Here is a 23370-nt window from a genome sequence, read left to right as displayed (position 1 = left end):
ACACACTTCGCTTTGTCCAAAGCAGTGCTCATTGTGTATTTCCCTCCTTTCCAGACCTCCTTCCAGCTTACCATCTCTGCATCCACTTCGATACACTGTGCAGTCTGTTCCACACTAAATCCTGTTTAAATTACAGTGTTGCACAAAATTTAGAAGAGTCTCTTTCTTTCTTTCCTTTTTGACTCCTGCCTCCATACCCTCAAATTGGCTCAAAGTTCACAGGTTCAGGTCATCTTCCCAAGTATCATCATCTCCTTTGAGCACATCCCCCGCTATCTGGAAAGAAAAGGAAAGAAAGAGACCAGGAGAACAGGGAAGACAAAGAGAGCGGAGAGGGAAGAAAAGAACACTAAGGTATAAGGCACCTGGCCTGGCCAACATTGTTCCCATATACTTATTTAAAAAGTCATCAAATAGAAAGTATTTCAAGAGAAAAAATAAAATATTCCTCTCGTTTTTCACAATTAGGAGCCAAAATACAGAACTTGCTTGTTAAAAAAATTCAGATTAGTGCAATGTTTTATGATGATAATGATTTATTTTTAACCATGGGCAATTGTAGTACAAAATTCTAATATTTTAGAAGTCCCCTGGGTGGATGGATGCATACATGGGCATTTAGTCATTATCTCAAGGTTTTACTATCCTAGCTCCACCAAATTGATATTAAGAGTTATTAGACAAATATACCTAACATACCTAATTTTGAAATTCCCAGCAATTTTTCAAAGGCCCATATAATTTTCACAATAGTACCCAGTATCTACAAAAATACCAAAAAAGGAGGCTTACACGACATTCCAAGTTCAAGTCCATATCCGTAGTGTACTTAGATACCCACCTCCAGAACTACTGCAAGGCAGTCACAGACATTTTGGGCCTGAGCTGAGAGCTGCTTCCACTTGTACACGTGCCCCCGTCTGTGAGCTTTCACATTAGAGAATGTTACGCCTGAAATGCAAAAATAATAACAATAATAATTTAAAAAAACTAAACACAACAGACATAACACATTTAATTTGTCTCAAGACAAGCTTATTTCAATACAAGTGGGAGTTTAGGAACAGATTACAACTGATAAAAGTTAACAGTGTTCCAATTTCATCCGAACACCATTTTTAAACACGTTTTAGTACAATTACATGAGTCAGCCCCAACAATGATAATGGAAGTCAGGAATAATGTAAGTTAGTCACTTTAAAAAACAAAAAGCTGCCTATGAGGAAAAGATTAAATATGAACATCTGAAAAAAAAAATACTCACTCACATTGAAAGCTTTACTTTGGGATTACTTTGGGATCTGGGCACTCGTGAGGGTCAAAGTGATCCTTTCCCCCTTTACCTTTAGTAGGAGTTAAAGTACAAGTTGCAACTGAGGCCACATTCCGGAGTGAAATATAACACTATAATGCAAAGTTTTCAAAGGAAGGGTTCCAGAAAGAGTTATGTAACTCTTACAAACATCTATCTACCCATGTTGAAGGTATAAATGAGTTGGAGATTATTGAAAAGGAAAGGGTTTTTTTTAAAAGATTTATTTTATTTTAGAGAGGGAGAGAGAGAGGGAGAACACATGTGCAGGAGCACGGGGTGGGGGGGGGGGAGGGAGAGAGGAAGCAGACTCCCCGCTGAGTGGGAAGCCCAATGCAGGGCTTGATCTCACAACCCTGGGATCATGATCCTGAGCCAAAAGCAAAAGTTGGTCGCTTAACCGACTGAGCCACCCAGGTGCCTGGAAGAGGAAGGTTTTTGGAGAAAGTTGCCAGCATTCTCTGTGGATTGACCTTTTTCCCCAGAAGGTCTATGGAGCTGTTTGCTACTTACCTCAGGCCCAATGCAAAGAGTTTCAAAGGACCACCGTGGGAGTTTACAACTGTACCTATCCTCTATCCTCTGAGTTCTAGAAGGTAAAGTATTTCCCTTGGACCAGATCTGAGCCATACAAGGGAGAGCTTGCTGTTTTAGATCTTGTGGGAGGATGGGCCCCTGGAAAGAAGTTACCACAGCAAAAAGAAGCCAAGAATATACTTCGGAATGACTTCTAGGGACTGTGGAAGACCAAATACAAAGGTGCCTCTGCATGTGAAGGGCACTTTCAGAGAGTCATCTCAACGATGAGAAGTCCCCAGAAAAGCACCTGCTAGAAAAAGGGCCAGTTTTAAAGACAGGCCAAATGGAGACGTGTAAACTCTAGATCACCAACAGTACTTGTCAAGAAAGAACTTTCTTATCTCCCTCACCTCTTCTCAATGAGATCTAATCCTGAAGCAGCAAGAGACCTCAGTTAGCAAGGTGGGGAAGGAGGAGGAGAAGCACTTAGTAAAGAGAGACCCAGTACTCTCATTTCCTTGCATCCAGCACACTCAAGCCTGGAGACAGAAGACACGTAACTTAAAAGCAAGATTGAAATTTTGATTATTAGGTAGACATGCAGATTATAAATCACTATGATTAATTTTCTCTATTAGAAACAATCAGAGAATTGTTTAATTTAGTAAGAGTGACCAGCAAAGTCATGGGACCTGCTTGAATTTCCATTTGCAAAACGATCAGGGCATTGTACAAGCTGTCCGCTTGTCTTCTTATTTTCTCCTGCCCTTGACTTTTCAGACACATTGCCCCTCTTCATCCTATAGTTTAATAACAACCCACATTACTGAGTGCTTCCCATGTGCCCCTCTACTATGTATTTTATGTACATTTCTCACTTCATCTTCATACACCTCTGCATTTTTATACACAAGGAAACTGAAGCTTATCCATAACTTGGGAATTTACCCAGGTAGCCTGTCTCCTGAATCTGTCATCTTTCCCTGAAAGAATGAGTGAAATGTAGTCTCTCGGTTCAAAGGATAAAAAATATCAGGCTTGCTTTCTTTAATAAAATATATGTGGATCTCCCTCGTTTCATGAGAAAATGAAAACATTCCACTGGAGAAGAATTAATAGAAAAGTAAACATAGCTATTTTTTGTAATCATAAAATCTGCTGACATACACGTTTATTCCAAACTCCTGGATGTCATTATGTCAACAATCCCAAAGCTTCCTCAACCCAGACATAAAACAACAACAATCCTAACAACAATATCTAAAATGTGTAATGTTTGACCTTTACAAGCTGCATTTTCATATTTTAATCTAATTTTTTTTCTCACGACAGTTCTTTCAGTAGGTATCACTGATGCTCTTTTTTTGTTGAGAAATCTAAGGTGAAAAGCTCTGAAAAACTGTGATTTACTTAGCATCAAAAACTAATATACGACAGAGCCAGGACTAAAGGGGGTATGTGTCAAAGGGAAGTTGAAACAGCCACCCATCTTTATATCACCTTCTAAACCCCTCTTTACTGTCAATATCAATATTAATTATTCTTTATCCTTATGTTTCACATTTTTCAGTAATCAAATCACTTCATAAATCCTCTTACATACCCCGAATCTCTGACTTCATTCTGATGAGATCATTTGTGGCAAGTAACAAGGCATATGGTTTTCAGATGCAGGAACAGGGGCCTCGAGATGCAAATGAGTTGGTGAAGCCAATGGAACATGAGAGTCTTAAAGGGTTTTACAAACCTGAGTTGAATGTATGTCCTCATATAGAAAGGCATGCCTTTTCTCACAAGAGATTATTCGAGAATTTCAGAACCATGCCAATACATTTCACAGGACCCCAGTCATCCAGATTGCCCTTCTCTGAGAACGCAAGGGTTCTTGCAAGCAATCAGTCCTCCTCATTAAATTCCAGACCCTTTATTTTTTTGAATTCTAAAGTTAAAACATTCTTTTCTATCTATTCTTCATTTCCTCATCAACAGACTCATAAACGTCCCCACTCTCCAACCACTATTTTTTTCATACTCTTCATGGCCACAAATACGAATAATTCACAAGCATAGTGGTTCTCAGACTTCAGCACTCCTCAGAATCATCTGGAAGTCTTATTAAAAACCAGATTGTTGTGCCTCTGCTCCAGAGTTCTGACCCGGTCAGCCTGGGGTGGGAACCGATAGCATTGCCAACAAACACCAGATGATGCTGATGTTGCTGGTCTGGGTACCACACTTTGAGAACCACTGGACTAGCCCTTCTCCCATGTTCCCTTAAAGGGGCCTCACAGAAAAGGTCTCGGCGGCTAAGGCTCATGAATGGCACCAATAGTACTCCATGCCCTGGCCTCACGCGGAAGGCTTCTCTCTGGAAGAAAAAGAAATGGTTGTCATGACTCATTGTCTTTTTCAAGCTTTTCCAGCCACAAAATTAAAAACAGAAAAGGGCTAAATTAAAAGCAAAATGAAAACAGCTACATTTTCTGGAGTTAGAACAAAAGATATAAAGGCGATCCAGGTGAGCCCTGTGCTGAATGCACTAAACACTGGCATCGAGAAGGTTACCTGGCAAACCCAGAGCCTCTGGAACCAACCCCAAGAGCCCAATCACATGGGCTTGGCTCCCAGTTTTCTTGCCAATAGTAAATTCTTCCATAATTCTCCAAACACATTATCGGCCTATCACTCTTTGAATTAACTCATTTCTTCTATAACTTCCCTGCTATTTTTTAACACAGAAAAATAGCAATTGTCAGTAAATACTATTAGAACATCAAGCAGGTAGACAGATAATCTGAAGAGAGAAGCTAGCAGAGGAGTTTCCTTTATTTATCACCTCCAGACAGCTCTCCGTGGATAATTCTAATACCATTTTTCGTCTTCTTGGGGAAAACTAAGGCATTTTAGGTTATGGTAAAAAGTCCTTTGGTGTGACCAGTATTTTCAATAGCAGTGTTGTTACATCAAATAACAAAAGGTAACTGACAAGAAACGTTGTTAATAGAAGACATAACATTTCTGCTTAGAAGATAAGCTTAGTTCTACATTTAATATAGCAATAAGGGCAAGAACTACTGACCTTTTACTCTGATCACCACGAGTCCATTAAATTTCAAAACATGGGCCAGCCAGTGAATAATATGCTACTAAGTAACAAACCCGTGCCATCCAAATGGAGCTTTTTCTGTCCCAGTCCAAAGAAAAAGGAAAACAGAAGTCTAATGGTAAGGTCACCAAATACACAGATTTTGAAAGAAGTCGTTCTGTATGAGCATGAGTCACCAAAGCGACTTCCTTAGTGATAAAAGTTGCCTAAGTAACCCAGATGCCTTCCTATGCTAAGAAGTACATGGGCCGTGCGTTGAGTTTCAAACCCACTAGTCATTTCCTTTACTTAATTGCTAACTGCTCTTCCCGGCTACATTTTGGGCCTGTGTTTTATGCAGTAACCCAGCAACTAGTTATTATGCTATATTTTATCAGGGAGAGCAAAACAGTAAACTTCACATTTCCATGGATTTCAGAGTAAAAGTCACCAAGGCACTGTGACGTTAGCGGGGGGCGGGGGGGCATTGCATTATGAAACTACTAAACTAGATCTCCATGTGGCAGCATGATCATGCAAGACTTAGAGACAAAAAGATTAAGCAGAGAAGAGAGAGGTAGATTCGGTGCCGTCTGTGTGCAAGGAAGATGCTTATTCGTTTCTGCCTCCTTAGCACACAGCTGGGAGCCTGGCACACAGTAGGACTCACAATACATTGACTGAAGAGGGTCACTGGTTCTCTCCAGAATAATCCAATCTACTAAGGAATTGGGCCACTACTAAGTTAGGATTTCATCAGGCTTTTTAAACTCTCGTGCCTTCTTTTCCCCTCAGATCTACAATGGGGCTGTGATTTGTTGTTCTTGCCCTTGTACACATGGGAAGTGCTTTCAGGAGGCTCTAGTTTAAAACAGAGCCGGTGTTGATGAGCATTACTTGGGAAAATCTGATACACAAAAGCAATGAGATGATTAGTGCACAAGAAATTTTTTAACTGGGTAGTAAGCTTATATGTATCCTCAGTAACACTGTTTAGTTTCGCCTTGAGAATCTTGGCTGTCTTGTAGTTGGCTGTATCTGTCATATCACAAAACTCTCCCACTATTTTTGGCCCGTGCAATGTTAGTACCCTAAACATTAATAAATCTCCCTAAAACTCAAACCAATAGAGAACGAGTAGAAGATGTTCTTACTTACAGAGGCGAAGTGTTTCAAACACGTTAGTTCTTTCTTTTCCCCTAGCAAAGGCGGCTGAGGATTCTCATTCACGTAACTGTGTGCAGGAGTCATATGCCATGACTATCAAATCATCCTGGTGGGTTGAGTCAGAATTCAGAAATGAGATCTCTACAGAAAACCCCTGAAATTGTCCACGGACATCTGGATGATTCATTAAGGGCATCATATTGTCTGAATCAAAAAAGGGTCCTGTTGCTGCATCAGAACAGGAAAAAAAAAAAAGTCCAATGAGATAGACAGATGCCATGATAAGAATGCCAAAGAAAGCCGGGGATGTCACCAACAGTGGTACAAAAATACCACAACATGTGAGGTACTACTGTACAGTGAAGTTTCGAGTGTGGGACCTGGAGCCAAAAGTCCTGGGTTCAAATCCCAGGTCCGTTACATCCTGGCTGTGTGAGCTTGAGTAAGTTACTTAACTTCTCTGTGTCTCAATTTCTTCATATGCATAATAGGGCTATTGTGAGGATTAAATAAGTTAACACATGGCAAATAGGTTCACACTTGGCATACAGTAGGCACTCAATACATGCAAGGTCTCATTATGATTACCATTAGCTTTCCTATCGGGGCCAGAGTCCAATTTTAGTCATGATATCACGGTATGCCTGGTTATCATTATCATTGTTTAGAGCTCACAAATCATGGACTGTGAAAACCAACCCAGAGTCAGCAAAACGAAAACCATGATCTTGACATGTGAATCACATGTGTCTAAACTCCTAAAGTTCTGGAGTTGACAGATGAATGCATTACAGTACTGTATCCAAACAATTTTTCACAATTTATGATACGGAGAAAACATATTTAATCTATATTAAGCTCAAGTTCCATAATATTTTTGTACTTACTCCATATATCCATATGAGTCACATTAGAGGGCATATTTCTAGGACTTAGCTAATGAGAAATATAAAACCTTACTCAGTATTTTAGAAATCACTGCAGTAGAATTACGGAGAGGGCTGCCAATCCCTTTATTCTGCTACAGTTAATTCAAAATGGTCTTTCTTAGTTATTTCTCATAATTGCAGTGAATTTTCTTAATCTTTAGCCTTGCGTAGGTCTATCATTATGCCATCTTACGTTTCCTTCCATTTGCATTTAGGGTTACTTTGACTTACATGTTTAGTATTTTTCTGATACACTGCCTTTTGATTTTTATTTCTAACCTCTGCAGATCATAATGATCTTTGTCAGCAAACTCAAGAGCAAAGTTTGGTGGGGTATATTTTAAACACCGAGTTTATCAAACATAGCCGAAAGTAAATGTAATCAAGGTTCTGAAGAAATTAATTTCCTTGGCTAAATGAACGTGGTATACCAGAGCTAAAACAGCTCCATATTTTTTGAAAGATTGGTTAATTCATTAATCAGTTTGGACATAAGTGGGACAGAGTTCTTTTATTAGTCCCCAATACACAGGAAAGACATTATGGCTATATATATAATCAATATAGTTTCATTCCAACTTTACAGGTTACCATAAAGAAACATCAGAATTTAAAGAAAAAACTTCCACCGTTGTTTAAAAGAAAACTGTGCTATTAAACAGTTATTTTCATTAGTCCCATTACCAAAATATCTCCTGAAAAAAACTTCCACCACTCAGGAACTAGGGGACCTCCTCAAGACAGGCAGAGTCCATTTCCAGGATGTCAATGCCCTTGGGCAAATTTTCTTGCAGTGGCATGACCTTCTCTATCCCAAAACATGGTAAAAACAACATTAGAGGCCACGAGTAAATACCTGCTTGTTTTCCTGTGGTAATCTCCCTTGGCCAATAACTAAACTCTGACGGTATCATTTAGGTCACTTTCAAATAAGGTCTGGTTTTTGTAACTGGGCTGGTTTCATTTTGTGTTTTGCGTCCAGTAAACCAATACTGAAAATCTAGCTTCACATCTGTCTAACATCAACTTGAAATTTTTTGCACTAGGTTTTCCCTCCATATGTTGATGAACATCTTTTTTTTTCCCTCCTACATACTGACCACCTACTCTTTCCTTTGTCACAGACTGTACATTAGACTTCGATGAAATTATAAATAATAAATAGCTCCACGGGAAACTACGATCTGCTTTTATTTCCCCCAAAAAGATTTAAAGAGATTTCCAGGAATTTGTCTTTAAGCTTTTTCTCTGAACTTTTAGAAACTGTTCTAGAAAATACTGAAGAAGTCCCCAATTTTACACCAACTCTGGAAACCAGACCATCTGAAGGCAGTTGGTATTAACTCATGTGAACAGTCTGGAAGTGCCATGCAACATGGAACTGCATGACCCAACTTATACCTCACCCACCTCATGAGGTTCCCTGTATATAGACCACAGAAGGGAAGGTGCTTCCGGGTAAGAGGGTTTGAATGAATTCTCTTTCACCCCAAATTAATTTCCCACCAAATATTTCTTTCTGTGTCCACCACATCCACTCTCTCAGTTCCTATCCAGAAAGCTCTGAGCTCTTTGACTTGCTTGTCTTCTGTCTGACTTCACTGCCTGGAACAATCATCCCCCTGTGTCATCACTGGACCCCTCCCCCCATTCACCTGATCTACTGCAAATGGCCCTCAAATCCGTCTCCTCAGTTCATCCCCCACAATATGCCAGAACAGTCTTCCTAAAGCACAGCCACAAGCATGTCTTTCTCCAGTCACAAATGGCAGCGAATTCCCACTGCCCACCACGCTAATTATAAACTCCTCTCCCTGGCATTTTGTCCTCCAACGCATGGTCCCATATTAGCGTCCGATCTCCTTTCTCCCCTACGCCTGCTCCACCACCCAGCCACACTGGGATTCCTGCTCTTCCCTAAATGCCCCCTCCCCCAAACCCTGCCATCTGTGCCATGTTTGCTTGAACTATTTCATCAGTTTTGAACCTTCTTTCTCTACCATGATAAGCTATAAAAAGTGTACCCATTCCTCTAGTACCACCTCTTCTAAATATATTTTCTGGCCTCCCCCAAGTGGCTATGGATCGTTTTTCCACCTTGACGCACTAGTATTTCATTCATATCTCCGCCAGAGCACCGACCACGTTCTACCGTGCAGTACAGCCCTTTCTGTGGTTCCTGATCCTTTTACAAGGCTGGGAGCTCCCCGGAGGCATGGACACTTTCTTACTTATCTGAACTAACAAGCATTGCAGGCGACGCACAAAATGAGGACACCTACCTGCTGAACGGAATAGGAGGAAAGACCTGAGCATGGGAAAATGGGGTATCTTCACTGAACATAAAGAAGCTTAGGGTCCCCCTGAAACTGCGGTCTGGTGAGGAGCAGCGGGAAGGATGGATGGGCATCCTTGGCCTGACTTTCAAAGGCCACTGTTGAATGTCATGAGCCTCAACCTCTTTTGCAACAAAACTTCTGTTTCCTTCACCATCTTTATTACAAATTGTAATTTCTTTGTTTGTTCCTTTACCTGAGTATTGTCTCTCTGAATCACATATGCGCACACACAACTCGACCCTCCGTTCCAAGAGCGCATGCCTTGTTCACTCCCCCACTCCCCAGTGTCCAGCGGGGTGCCTGGCACATGGTAAATATTCAATACACGTACTCGGAGAAAGTGAATGCAACTTGTGGATCATAATGCCCTGAAGAGATTAAATGCAGTCACCCATAAAGGGACTAGCACAAAACTTGAACAGCATAGCACTGGAAATATTAGCCTCCTCCCTCCTTCTTTCCCTCCTTCCTTCTTCTATGAATTACTCATGCATCAATCCACACATTCAACAAATGTGCCAGGCTTCCCTAGGCACAGGAGGACAGGACAGTGAACAAAAGAGAAAAAACAAATCCCTGCCCTCATGGACCTTACATTCTTTTGGTTTTTATGGAGCTTACACCCTAATGAAGGAATGAGGAATTCGCTTTGGATCTCCGAGGAGTCATAAGAATGTAGTCATTAAGAAAAAGAGGTGGTGGCTCAAAGACAGACATGTTGGTGGAGGTAAGGAAAGCCTGGAGGAAGGGAAGCCAACTCCAGTATTGCAGGGCTGAGGCACCAAATGGTTTGCGACAGCAATGAAACCGAGGAGTGGACACAGGAGACGGTGAGCCAGGACGGCCCCTGGGTCTGAGTGGCCGAAGAGGAAGGAGTGGCCATGGTGCTGAAGGTTTGTCGTCTTGGTAGTGTGCTGCTTGCCCTGAACAGACAGGGAAGTTGGGAGGGGAAGCCGCTGGGGTTGGTGGGTTTTAGGGTGTGAGATGAGCTATGTCCAATTTTGGAGATGATGCCTCTGAAGAGATGAAAAGAAATCTGGGTGAAAAGGTTTAACTCTCCAAGTAACAATTTAGGGAATAAGTGAAAACCAAACCCCCAGGCACCTGGGTGGCTCAGCTGGTTAAACATCTGCCTTCAGCTCAGGTCACAATCCTGGAGTCCTGGGATCGAGCCCCACGTAGGGCTCCCTGCTCAGTGGGGAGCCTGCTTCTCTCTTTCCTTCTGCCTCTCCCCCTGCTCTCTCTCTCTCAAATAAATAAATAAAATCTTTTTTTAAAAAAGTAAATCCCCTTCATATCTACTATGAATCACTGTTACGTCCTCTGATAACATAAAACGTGGTAGTCTAAGCATCTGCCAAACTCCATTCAGAGTCTGCCCCTTCGCAACAGAATCTGATAAGAAACCAGTCTCTTCAGCTCCTGGAACACAGTAGGCCCTAAATAATACTTGCGAATGGAATTGGTTGACAGCGAGCAAAATTTCATTATCGAGGGAGGCAAAGGGAACAGAAAAGTGCATTTGGAGTCAGAAAGGCCTGAACTGAAAATCTTGACCCGTTCCTCCCTCCCCTCCCAGTCATCAGACCATAAGCAAATTGTGAGCCCATGTCTCAGACCCCTTCGCTGGCAAATAGGCAGTCACATGCACCTTGCAAGTTGCTATAAGAGCATTAAGTAAAATGCATGCAAACTTCCAGTTATCCAGTAGGCACAAAAATTAAAGCACTGGTGATATGAATGATTATTATTCTCTTTATGATCACGTCTTCTAGGTGTTGCCAATGCGTCTCACATCTCACTTTAAACACCTTCTCAATTCTCCCATTCCATCCAGGCCCTCCTGCTTGAAGCTGTTCCCTTGGTGTGGCCTCCTGCCAGCCAGCTGTCCTAAGGCCCCCACCGGCCGCTAAGCTCCTCCGCACACGGCTGGCCGCTCCGTCAGTTCAAATCACCCCATGCAACTGACATCGCCGCAGCTTGCAAATTCCAAAATCCCTGTTAGGACTTTAGAGTTGGTCATGTTTACGCCTGGCCTACAGGTCGGAGCGCCGTGTCCTTACGTATACACGACCTGCGCCATCACAGTGTCTCAAACGGCTTCGCGGTCCGGCATTTAAAAATACCTCCGAGCTAGGTTTTCACGGCACGCAAAAAAAAAAAATAATCAGGAAAACCGAGAAAGCTAGGTCTCCATGCTGTTGACTCTCAAAGGGAACCAAGAACGTGGGGCACAGATAGAGCAGGATTAATGATCACACTCACAGATGTCCGGTCAGGCGTGGTGAATTCCGGCGCTGATGACTACCGCCCGGCGGCCGAGGCGCTGTGCTAGGCACACGCGGCTCTGAATGAAGTTACTCTGTCCAGAGTCTCGTGCGTTCTACATGCATGGGTAAGAGTGTTTTGTAACCTCCAGTTTTCTATTCTATAGTCCGCTGCTAGCTATGGCAATTTCTAATAGGAAGGACACCCTGGATACTGTGCGTGTGTGTGTGTGTGTGTGTGTGTGCACGTGTGCTGTGCAGCACGTGCTATGGATGGAATGTTTGTCCCACCCCACCCCCCTGGCTCCAAATTCATGTCTTGGAATCCTAATCTCCAGCGCTTCCATATATGGAGCCTTTGGGGGCTAATTAGGTTTAGATGCGGTGTTGATGGTGGAGCCCCCATTAGGGGGTTCGTGTACTTATTTGAAGAGACTGCAGTTAGCTCTGTCTGGCCCATCTGAGGACCCAGCGAGAAGGTGGCTGTCTGTACGCCAGCAAGCAGGCCCTTATCAGACACTGAATCTGCCGGCACCTTGATCTTGGACTTCCTGCCTCCAGAACTGTGGGAAATGAACATCTGTTGGTTAACCCACACAGTCCACGGTATTCTGTTACAGTACCTCTATGTTCAGTTACAGCAAGTGAACATACCACAGCCCTGCCCGACAATGCAGACTGCAGACAGGTTAGATAGGAGGAGGGACACCCCTGAGATGAGGCGAAAGGCCACAGTCCATCCCAGAGGAAGTCACCACAGCCCTGAGGAATTTGCTGTGGTCACCAGCAGAGCACTGCCACACCACACCAGAGCCTTGCCCCCATTTTCCGTGGTGAGTTAGTCAGCAAGCATCCCCTGACAGCACCACCTCATCGCCCTGAGATCAGCACTTTGAGTGGGAGTAGGGTCCATCCTCTCTTCCTCCCTCCCCATGGGGAGATGGCCTTTTTCTCATCCTAAAAATCCCAGGCACACTCACAATGGTAGCATTTGCTGAGCAGTGGCTTGAATGAAGAGCTCTCAGGGAGCAAGATGGCAACTTGGAGCACAAGCTAGTCTGCTAGGGCACAGAGCCCCAAGAATGCTCCCTGGGGGCGTCCCCGTAGTCCCACAGCACAGGAGAGAAGGAAGGAAACGCACAGTAGGGGAGCTGAGCAGCAAAGGCCCTGCAGCTTGACTTTGGCAGTGCCATTTGCCAAAGCTATCTGAAATGAGGTAAACAAAATATTGCCTAGACGAGGCTTGTATGAAGAAGCTAGGATAAACCCTTCATTTGGTTCTATACTATTTTTCTTACATGCCAGGTAACATCCAGTACAACCCCCACACCCCCCACTCCAAAAAACAAAACAAAACAAACAAACAAACAAACAAACAAAAAACAGAGGGAAGGATTTCTACCTTTTTTCTCTATAGATTTTTATGGTGGTGTTGGAGTCGGTCCATCTGGCACTTAATAGGTCTTCTACATACTCCAAACAACAACAACAACCCCACGATTTTTAAACTGCTCCTTAATCACAGTAAGACTGGCTTGCCTTTCCTCCCTTCGTCTCCCTTTTGGGGGTAAACACTCTATTCTGCCTTTACTAATATTGCAACAAGAGCCCTTGAGTTGAGTGATTTACTCTAGATGGGTTTTGGTGCTGGAATCTGATACTCCCCAATGCCCCAGACCAGAAGTTTTTTGCTCTGTTTGTTCTGCGGACAGTTTTATCTCCTTCACCGGAAGACCAATTGCACTAATTCTTCTGGAAAAAAGGCCAAAAGGACCTGTGACATTTCCCAGACAAGTCACCAGAATCCTACAAGGTGCCTCGCTGAACCAAAATGAACACATAAATCTATTTCCCCCAAACATTCTGTCATTTGAGTTATATAATTGCCTTTCATTAATCAAATCGGGGTTTTAAAGCAACACCTAATTAATTCTATAATTGGCACAGATTATACCTTTAATGACTTCCACTATAGCAGAAAAAACAGTGATCACTCGATTTGATTTTGAAACTACGGACGCTGGGTTTCCTCTTTCACCCAGAACTTTCAGATCATGTTAAAAGTCGGGTGTGGTTTCATGGGGGGGTGGGGGCACTGAGAGGAGCCCAGAGGGAAGGTTGGGAGGGAACTTTGCAAGAAAACCCTTCCCCGAGTGCGTTCGTGGTGCTGGAGACCCGTGTTTGGCAGCTATCGGGGTCTGCAGAAGTTTCTTGCTGATGGGATGTCCTCACATTTGGAGCAAAACCAGGCTTTGGAGAGTCCGTAAGCACGTAGGGGCGCTCTAGTGTCCCCGGAGGCGAAACGCACAGAAGAAAGCTGAGGCCCCACTCGAAGTTAGGTAAAACTTAGAACAAACAGTACGCGCGCGGCCCGAGGAGACTCGAGTCCATCTCCTCTAGCGGTTCCCGAACCGCTAGGAGCCCTCAACCCCGGCGGACAGAGGGCTCAGTGACTCACAGACAGTGACTCAGTGACCCCACCCCTCTCCCCCGGGCTTTCCCCGGCCGCCGCCTCGAAGCTCGCGCCGTCCAAAGCCAGACGGAGCCCGTTAGGTCCCTGAACAGGAACCCCCAAGACAAGAGCTTGAAAAGATTCGTGGGCCAGAGTGGGCGGTGCGCCAGGCTGCGCTGGGCCCCAGCTCTGCGTCCTGGGCTGTGCACGCCCCCACCTCGCCCTCCAATCTCAGGCACTCTTTGTTTCTTTCTAGGCGCCTTCCGATCCTCTGGATCCCTTACCCCCCCCTCTTCCTGCTTCTTGCCCGCGGGTCTCCCCACCCACACTCCCCTAGCTGACCACAGCCCTGCAGCCCAGCGCCCCTCCCACCCGCCCGCCTCCTCCCAGGACTCTTCGGCTCAGTGCCCGCGACCCCTCAGGTCCAGTCCCGGGCAGGGTCCCCCACCACCGTGCGACCCCGCCTTTTTTAGCAACCAGTGGGGAGCAGAGCTCAGACCATAATCAGGAAAGCCCCCGAAAGTCCCAGCCCAACCAAAAGTAACGGGACGGTGCCCAGTCCCGGGCTGCAGAGGAACGGGGAGGAAGGCTCGAGGGCGCCCCCGCCCCAACCCCCGCCCACCCTCCCCTTTTCTCGTCCGGTCCCCATTGGCTGGCGCGGTCTGCGGCTGGGATGGCAGTGGGAGGGGACCCTCTTTCCTAACGGGTTATAAAAACTGCGCCCTCGGAGGGGTCCGGTCCTCTGCCACTCTCGCTCCGGGATCCCCCGCGCCTGAGACGCAGCAGCGCTCCCACCGCCCACACCCACCGCGCCCTCGCTCGCCTGTCCTCCCCGAGCTGGTCCGTGCCGCCGCCGCCGCCCAGCCCACCGCCACCCTCTGCAGCCATGTCCACCAGGTCTGTGTCCTCGTCCTCCTACCGCAGGATGTTCGGCGGCCCCGGCACAGGGAGCCGGCCGAGCTCCACACGGAGCTACGTGACCACGTCCACCCGCACCTACAGCCTGGGCAGCGCGTTGCGCCCCAGCACCAGCCGCAGCCTCTATGCCTCGTCCCCGGGCGGCGCGTACGCCACGCGCTCCTCCGCGGTGCGCCTGCGGAGCAGTGTGCCCGGCGTGCGCCTGCTGCAGGACTCGGTGGACTTCTCGCTGGCCGATGCCATCAACACCGAGTTCAAGAACACCCGCACCAACGAGAAAGTGGAGCTGCAGGAGCTGAATGACCGCTTCGCCAACTACATCGACAAGGTGCGCTTCCTGGAGCAGCAGAACAAGATCCTGCTGGCCGAGCTCGAGCAGCTCAAGGGCCAGGGCAAGTCGCGTCTGGGGGACCTCTACGAGGAGGAGATGCGGGAGCTGCGCCGGCAGGTGGACCAGCTCACCAACGACAAGGCCCGCGTCGAGGTGGAGCGCGACAACCTGGCCGAGGACATCATGCGGCTCCGGGAGAAGTAAGGCGGTGCCCACGCGGGGCTGCGGGAGGGAGGTAGAGGGGAACAGAGCCCCCCCCCCCCACCCGCGAGAAGCTGCCACACCCTTGGGGATGTGGCTGGGGCGGTGGCTGCCTGGGGGACAGCGGGGGAGCGGGGCTGTGGCTGCAGCGGCGCCCCGCCCTGAACGCAGACTTTGCAGTTAGCATTTCCCCTCCACCCCCACTGGTTGCCCAAGAACACCCCGCTTCAGGTTACAGATTTCTTAAAACTACCATTCTGTCTGCAGCCGAAGGTCCTTAAAAGCGATGAGCGCCATTTCCCCAAACTTTTAGAAAGTTTCCTGGCCCCTTCTGGCGGACTGCCAGCATGGGGCGGGAGGAGGGAAGAAAGGAGGGATGTGGCGGAAGCGAGACAAAGGGATTGCAGAGGTTCCTCGGCGGCGGGGGGGCGGCGTTCGCCTCGCAGGTTAGGGTGGCGACCGTGATCGCTTTTGCACGCTGCCGCCCAGGACCCGCTAAAACTTGCGGAGGGCAGCGCTTCTACAGGCCGCGGTCGTTGGCTGCCCGCAGAGGTGGCGCAGCAGCTCCGGTCTCGAGGCACAGCGACGTGGTGGTTGGGTGTGGCCGCCCCGCCCCTGGCGGGTTCCCAGTTCCCTTTTGGTTAATGTGCGACTGTTTCAGGTTGCAGGAGGAGATGCTTCAGAGAGAGGAAGCCGAGAGCACCCTGCAGTCTTTCAGACAGGTTTGTAGATTCTGTTCCCGCTTGCAGCCGCCGGACCCCGCCCGATCAACCCCGAGCAATTCTCGAAGTTACTTACCCCACGTCTAGATAGTGCAGAACTTCACGTCTGTGCTCAAAGCCCCCTAGTGGCAGAAAGAGCACAGGTTGGAGCTTCTGCCAGTGAAAACCCTTGAATGAGTGAAGCGGTTCCTTAGGACAGAAACAAAGTCTTTAACTTTTTACTTTGTTTCGAGATTTTTTTCCAAAGAATTTTTTTTCCGTTTTCTTTTTGCAACACACTGACATTCTGATTCTGAACAGTTACAGCTTGATGTAGACTGAGGCTTGGTAAAGTCAAGTTGGCTAACTTTTACAAGGCCACGAAAAGCACAGTTACGACCTGTGGTTTGAAATGTAAACGTATTGGAGGATAAGAAACTTAGATTCACTGGATTTAAGCCAGCAAGTTTCTTTTCTGCTCTGCGAGTTCCATGTGGCATTAAAGTTATATGGAAGTATCACTAGGCACAACTATTTTGTGATCTAATAAGGGTGAAAAGGAGCCATCTGTCCCCTGGGCTGAAAGGTATTAATGGTTTCCACGGGCTTCACTATGGAATGTAGATACAGACATTCTGGCAAGTGTGGTGGCTCTGGACAGAAATAATAGGAGTCTTTGTGTTCCCAGAGAAGCTTTGCAACAGGCTACATTCTTATTGAATATGTAATGATGTAAGCACAGTTCTAATTGGACACAAGTATTTGCTAACATCCGTTATCTAATATCTGGCCCAGACTTGTGAAGTATGTGATGGGAAAAGTTCTTAAAGCCACAAACATACCTCACATTTTGAAAGGCCTTTCTTTATTTGGTTTCTTTATTCTTTAGCACTTTCTCTTTAAATGAAGAACGAAACTAAGGCCAAAGAACGGATTTTTAAGTAAAGGACTTTTTGCTCCAAAGTTAGATAGACTTAAAGGATTTTTAGTTTGAAATTGGAATTCGAAAGCGGGAAGAGCTGCCAGCATAGTTTTATTCTCCTGAGCACTTACTGGGATGCCTATCTGAGCTCTCAGATGAATAGTCTAGAATAACATTTTGAAGCAGAAATACATTCACCAAATTAAATTAAGCACTGCAATGCGTGGCCCATTTTAGTAACTGAGCATTTATGACCATTACGATCATCATATCTGTAATGTTTTCTGCAGAGTAGTGAGTTAATATAAATATAAATATATTTAGGGATTAGGAAAAATCCTCATCAAGGAAGTAGAAATGTCACGTTGAACTTTTTTGTAGAGGTAAGTTATCTTCCGCATCTTTTTTTTTAGGGTTTAACAAGCAGAAATGAATTTTTCCCAAGCCAGATTTTCTTTGTTATCACTCATTCCTCATTCACATTTCCATGAAGGTGAGAGAGGTCGCTCAACATTTTAAGACTGTAATGCTATAAACTGTACTCCACATACAAGTGCTTATAAGATACGAGGTATAAAAATTCTCATAACATTTCCTTGAGGGGAAATAAAATCTTTGGGACATAGCAGTTTGTAAGTGATGGAAACACAAGGGAGTCAGAGTAGCAGGATTTCTGCATATAGTGTCATGGCACGTATTTTGACCAGTCATTCTGAAACAAGCTCAGTAACTAAATTTGCAAAGTGCTAAGTGAAAAGGATAGACACACCCTTGCAGGATGAGATGGGAGTTTTAAGCAAAAATTCTAGCAGATTCAGAAGCAAAGAAAATACAGTACAGAATTCCATTTCTTTTCCTTATGTGCCTGAACTGATCTGTGCCAGCGTACATCCTGAACTGGAGTTTAAATCTAGCCTCGCCACCTGAATGCTAAATGACTACATACTTGCTTTGCATTCTAAGGATACGTTTCCAAAAGATTTGAATAGAGGGGCACCTGGGTGGCTCAGTCAGTTAAGCCTTCAAGCCTCCTACTCTTGATCTCAGCTCAGGTCTTGACCTCAGTGTTGTTAGTTCAAGTCCCATCTTGGACTTCATGCTGGGCGTGGAGCCTACTTAAAAGAAAAATATTTGAATAGAGAATAAAAGAGCTCAGATATACACTAAAACTTTTGAAGCACAGATTTCTGTTTTATGTGTACTCGAGTATACACGAAGTGAAATCCGGTCAACCCTATTACATCATGTTATTTCATGACATTCTAAAAAAAATATGATATCTTAAAAATGCAGTGACTTTGACTTTTCTAGGTTTAAAAAAATAATAAAATCAGTCAGGGAAAGACAAATACCATATGATTTCACTCATGTGGAATTTAAGAAATAAAACAGATGCACAGAGACAAATCAAAAACAGATTCTTAGCTACAGAGAGCAAACTGCGGGTGACCAGAGGGGAGGTGGGTGGGGGATGGGTGAAACAGGAGATGGGGATTAAGGGCATGCTCACTGACACACACTGAGTATTGTACGGTATTGTTGAATCACTGTATCGTACACACGACACTAGTATAACACTGTATGTTAGTTATACTGGAATTGAAATTTAAAAAATAATGAAAAACTTCACTCGTATGATGGAGATTCAGTGATGACTAACTGAGAGCAGTTTAACATTTATTTTTTTAAAATGCTGATTAGCACCTGAATACAATACAGTGGGTCAGAATTCAAACTTACTAATGAAGAGAAGAAAGTATAGTATAGTAGTGGGTGATTTACAGACTTATTCAAAGGTCATAAAAGTTGTCAACAACCTTTTCATAATAAAGACACTTGAGCTCATATGGTTAATTGAAAATGAACGAATGAGATAAGCCATTGCCTTCAGCACCCTCCCATCTGCCCTGTCTTTCCCTTTCCAAACCAGGATGTTGACAATGCTTCCTTGGCACGTCTTGACCTTGAGCGTAAAGTGGAATCCTTGCAAGAAGAGATTGCCTTTTTGAAGAAACTACATGATGAGGCAAGTGGAGGCACTTTTCGTGGATGAACATGGGTGAAGTTGCCCCGTCCTGGGCATGGCTGACCTTCTGTCTGTTCTTTCTGCAGGAAATCCAGGAGCTGCAGGCTCAGATTCAGGACCAGCATGTCCAAATTGATATGGATGTTTCCAAGCCTGACCTCACGGCTGCCCTGCGTGACGTTCGCCAGCAGTACGAGAGCGTGGCTGCCAAGAACCTTCAGGAGGCCGAGGAGTGGTACAAGTCCAAGGTATGCAACCAATCCGTGTGGCTCGTACCTGCCTGTGATCCCTGCATACCCTTTAGGTCCACTCAGGACGTTGGCTTGAACTTAACCTTGAACTTCTCGTTGAAGTTGTATTTGTTGCAATAGCCTCCCTATCCTCACACCTTCTTTCTGAACTCTACTTCAGAGGAAATCCCAACACCATGCCTGTGACCTCCACCCTTCTTGAGTGAGGGTCACATATTAAATTTCTACTCAAAAATATCAATGTCAGCATTCCGCCGCTCTTCCTTTGCTGTTCAGAACAGAAATGTAGGCATAGTCTGGAGGATGCAGAGATTTGAACTTAACATACAAAATTTGGTTTGGATTATGTGCTATTTATCTATTTATTTGTTTGCTTACCCTCTTGAAGCTTTCCCCTTTTTCCAGGCAAGGGAGACTCTTAGAGGCTCTGTGACCACATCATGTGGGTGGTCCACATTTTGTCATTTCTTTCTGACAGTTTGCCGACCTCTCTGAGGCTGCTAACCGGAACAATGATGCCCTGCGCCAGGCGAAGCAGGAGTCAAATGAGTACCGGAGACAGGTGCAGTCCCTAACCTGCGAAGTGGACGCCCTCAAAGGGACTGTGAGTATCAGACCCCACTCCCCACTAAAAGAGGGACCATAACCCGCTTGCCTCATTCACATTGACCAAGCGAATGGTGCTCTCTGAACAAAACTTGAAATGAAGACAAATTTTTGTTTTCATCCAAAGAAAATGGATTGTCAAGGCAGATCCAAAGAGCACTTTGAGAGGTGAAGGTTTTAGCTTACACCCGTACTCTTGCTTCTAATACTTGATGCTTGTATCCTTCACCTGCAGTTGGCGTGCTCCCCGTTTTTGCCACTAGGGGAACAGATCGCAAATGGTCTGTTACATGTTCTGGGACTAGCTGGGGGTTTTCTGGGAAGTCACATCAGAAGCCTTTCTTCTGTCCTGCAGAACGAGTCTCTGGAACGCCAGATGCGTGAAATGGAAGAGAACTTTGCCGTCGAAGCTGCTAACTACCAAGACACTATTGGCCGCCTGCAGGATGAGATTCAGAACATGAAGGAGGAAATGGCCCGTCACCTTCGGGAATACCAGGACCTGCTGAATGTCAAGATGGCTCTCGACATTGAGATTGCCACCTACAGGAAGCTGCTGGAAGGCGAGGAGAGCAGGTGTGGCTCAAGGGCTTATGCACGGGAAAGCTGCCCTTTGTTAGGAATCACGCCCCTCACTTCACCTACATGTGTCGTCTCTTCATCTGTAGAACATTTCTTCAAGGGGGCTGCTGACCACTCTTTATAGATATGGAACCTTAGGTTTGGAAGATTTAGTAACTTGCCCTGGTCAGCGTTACTCAGTGGCAGAGCTGGGATTTGAACTCACAACCCTGCGAGTGCCCACACTTTCCCACTCTGCGATGCTTGGAGAAAACGCTCAAAGTAAAAGATTTTAGATGTACTAGTGAGACCAGTCATAGGTAAATGCTTCTGAGGCAAACCCCTCACTTAATGAACTACAAGAATACAGTTTCTTATTCGATGAAAACAAGAAGTGGAATAAATCTGTTCCTTATTGTTTGTTTTCCAAAAATTTTACTGTTTTTCTTTGTGTCTTTCTAGGATTGCTCTGCCTCTTCCAAACTTTTCTTCCCTGAACCTGAGGGGTAAGCATTTGATGTCCCCTAATGAAAAATTTCAGCAGCTTGTAACCAGTCCGTTTATGATAAAGCATTAATTTGTTAAATGATTTTTGAAAATGCCGTATGAGATAAATTCCTATAAAACGTCCATAATTTTTTGAGCCAAGTATTGTTTTACGGTCTGTGGTGCCAGTTAAATTTCAGCTCCATGGACTTCTTCCTCTGGAGCATACACTGAAACAGTCCATCCTGATGCTACCGTGTTACCAGGCACTGGGCTTTCAAACAGGTCTTGAGTCTTGAGAATTATTTTAGAAGGAGTGTTTCCAACAATTATAAATAACGGTCATAATTCTTTGGGCAAAATAGTTACTTTTTTAAAATTTCATTTTACTCATTTTGGGCGTTTTTTTCTTTATTCAGAAACCAATCTGGATTCACTCCCTCTGGTTGACACTCACTCAAAAAGGACACTTCTGATTAAGACGGTTGAGACTAGAGACGGACAGGTTGGTATCTTTCAGTCCACACTGGCATAATCTCAGGCGGACATCGACAGCCTTGTGAATCAGCCGATAAGTCTGTCTCTCAGATAACACCTGGCTAATTGGGGAGGTTTTGGTTTCACTTGTGACCCCTCAAAAGAGAACAGGCCTCTTCTCCCGGCACGACACACAGCCAACTATTTATTTAGCTCCTTACCATGAAGGGGAGATAGCGATCTTCCTATTGTCCAAAATGAGTGATTTTTTTCCTATGCTCCTTAATTTTAGATCAGAGTACAGCTTCTTTACTTTCTAGACTCACTCCACGAGATACTTCAGTAGACTCCCTCGGAATCAGGAATGTTTTGATCCTGGACATACGGCCTTCCCTGCTGACTGCCACCTGAGTCCTCTTAGGCCCTTTGACATAGTGCCAGGACATGCCGTGTTATCCGTTCATTTCTTGTTACTTTTCTACACCAGGAAAGAAATGGGCCGAAATCTACTGTAATCTTCATGGAAACTCCCCTTGCACATACACTTAAAATGTACTTGGCTGTACATTTTAGTCTGCCTTCATGGCTTTTAAGCTTTGCTCTAGGATTATTACATCCTTCATACAGTTTTAAGTTTTCTCTTTTAAGTGCTAACATTCCATAGGATACTTCTTTTGCGTGTAGGCAAAGAGCGTCTTACACACGTATCTGTCCCTTCTAGCTGCGACCTTGGCCGTGCACAGCCAATGTAACTGCCTGTCTCCACCATCAATGATACCTACTTAGTATTTTCCTTTGTCATACTTAACGGGGTGATGTAACCTTCAACAGGTGTTCTATTTGATTCGAATTTTTGTTGTTGTTGTTAACAGGTTATCAATGAAACTTCTCAGCATCATGATGACCTTGAGTAAAGAGGGCACAGACTCCGTGCAGCATTTACTACCAGCAAGAATAAAAAAAGAAATCCGTATCTTAAAGAAACAGCTTCCAAGTGCCTTTCTGCAGTTTTTCAGGAGCGCAAGCTAGATTTGGAATAGGAATAACCTCTAGTTCTTAAGAACCAACACTCTTAAAAGATTTAGGAAAAAGTTTACAACATAATCTAGTTTACGAAGAAAACTTGTGCTAGAATACTTTTTAAAAAGTATTTTTGAATACCATTAAAACTGCTTTTTTCCAACAAGTATCTGACCAACTTGTTTCTGCTTCAATAAATCTTTGGAAAAGTCTTTTGGTGTGTTAACTTATTGGCTACTATTGAACCAGTTCTCTAAATTTCAAGAGAACCTATGTGTCGGTGGAATATTTTTTTGGTCCAACTGGTGAATTTGCCACAAAAATCAAGTTTAGGTGAACTGGATAAATTCAACTTACTTCTGCTTGACATATCATTCTTAACTTTGGTCATTGTAGGTAGCCTTCACTTCTTTTCAATGAAGTTATTTAAATTTACAAAGAGATGACCTCTACTAAAATAACTTCTACAAAAATGATGGTAGGTCTTTTCATAAAATGAGCGGCAGGGGCCATGCCCATGTGTGATTTCAATTCTAACAAATAGACTTTCTAAAATTAAAGACTTTGGCTAAAGGGAACTTCTGGGGGCACACGCAGCAGGCAAAGTAGTCCAGAGTCCCCTGTGGGAGTTAGAAGAACATGGGGCACCGGCAGGGGAGAGAGGGGCTGCGGTGTCTTCAAAAGGGACAAGCCCATCAAGCTTGCAAAAGCTTGCAAGCAGTGAGAATGATACAGCCCTGAAAAGCTTCAGGCCTCTGGAGGAAGGATGTAGTTGAGGTAAATAGGGGAGGGAGGATATG

At 44.7% G+C, this 23370-nt stretch overlaps 1 protein-coding gene and 1 long non-coding RNA gene across 2 annotated transcripts; one reads left to right on the top strand and one right to left on the bottom strand.

Annotated features, from left to right (window-relative positions):
• Nucleotides 1-1534: 1534 nt before the first annotated feature.
• On the bottom strand, nt 1535-13791 carry LOC130542192 (uncharacterized). The gene is made up of 2 exons (XR_008956559.1): nt 4911-13791; nt 1535-4199 (listed from the first exon to the last, which is right to left on the bottom strand). It is a non-coding gene; the product is annotated as an uncharacterized LOC130542192 (long non-coding RNA).
• Nucleotides 13782-22782, top strand: VIM (vimentin). Its single transcript, XM_057304739.1, has 10 exons — nt 13782-13957; nt 14327-15519; nt 16182-16242; nt 19074-19169; nt 19256-19417; nt 19899-20024; nt 20382-20602; nt 21050-21093; nt 21493-21578; nt 22423-22782. Exons 2-10 carry the CDS (start codon nt 14957-14959, stop codon nt 22462-22464), a joined length of 1401 nt encoding a protein of 466 aa, XP_057160722.1. The 5' UTR covers nt 13782-13957; nt 14327-14956; the 3' UTR covers nt 22465-22782.
• The last annotated feature ends 588 nt before the right edge of the window (nt 22783-23370 follow it).

This window comes from Ursus arctos, unplaced genomic scaffold (assembly GCF_023065955.2).
Source record: "Ursus arctos isolate Adak ecotype North America unplaced genomic scaffold, UrsArc2.0 scaffold_30, whole genome shotgun sequence".
Taxonomy (NCBI): Eukaryota; Metazoa; Chordata; class Mammalia; order Carnivora; family Ursidae; genus Ursus; species Ursus arctos.
The sequence above is the reverse complement of the archived record's forward strand: the minus strand, read 5'-3'. Positions and strand labels throughout refer to the sequence as shown.

Excerpts from the sequence above, each read along its gene's own strand:
- VIM (XM_057304739.1), top strand. The coding sequence starts at position 14,957 with ATGTCCACCAGGTCTGTGTCCTCGTCCTCCTACCGCAGGATGTTCGGC. Across the intron at positions 16,243-19,073 it reads CCCTGCAGTCTTTCAGACAG|GATGTTGACAATGCTTCCTT; the intron begins GTTTGTAGATTC and ends TTTCCAAACCAG. Across the intron at positions 20,025-20,381 it reads TGGACGCCCTCAAAGGGACT|AACGAGTCTCTGGAACGCCA; the intron begins GTGAGTATCAGA and ends TCTGTCCTGCAG.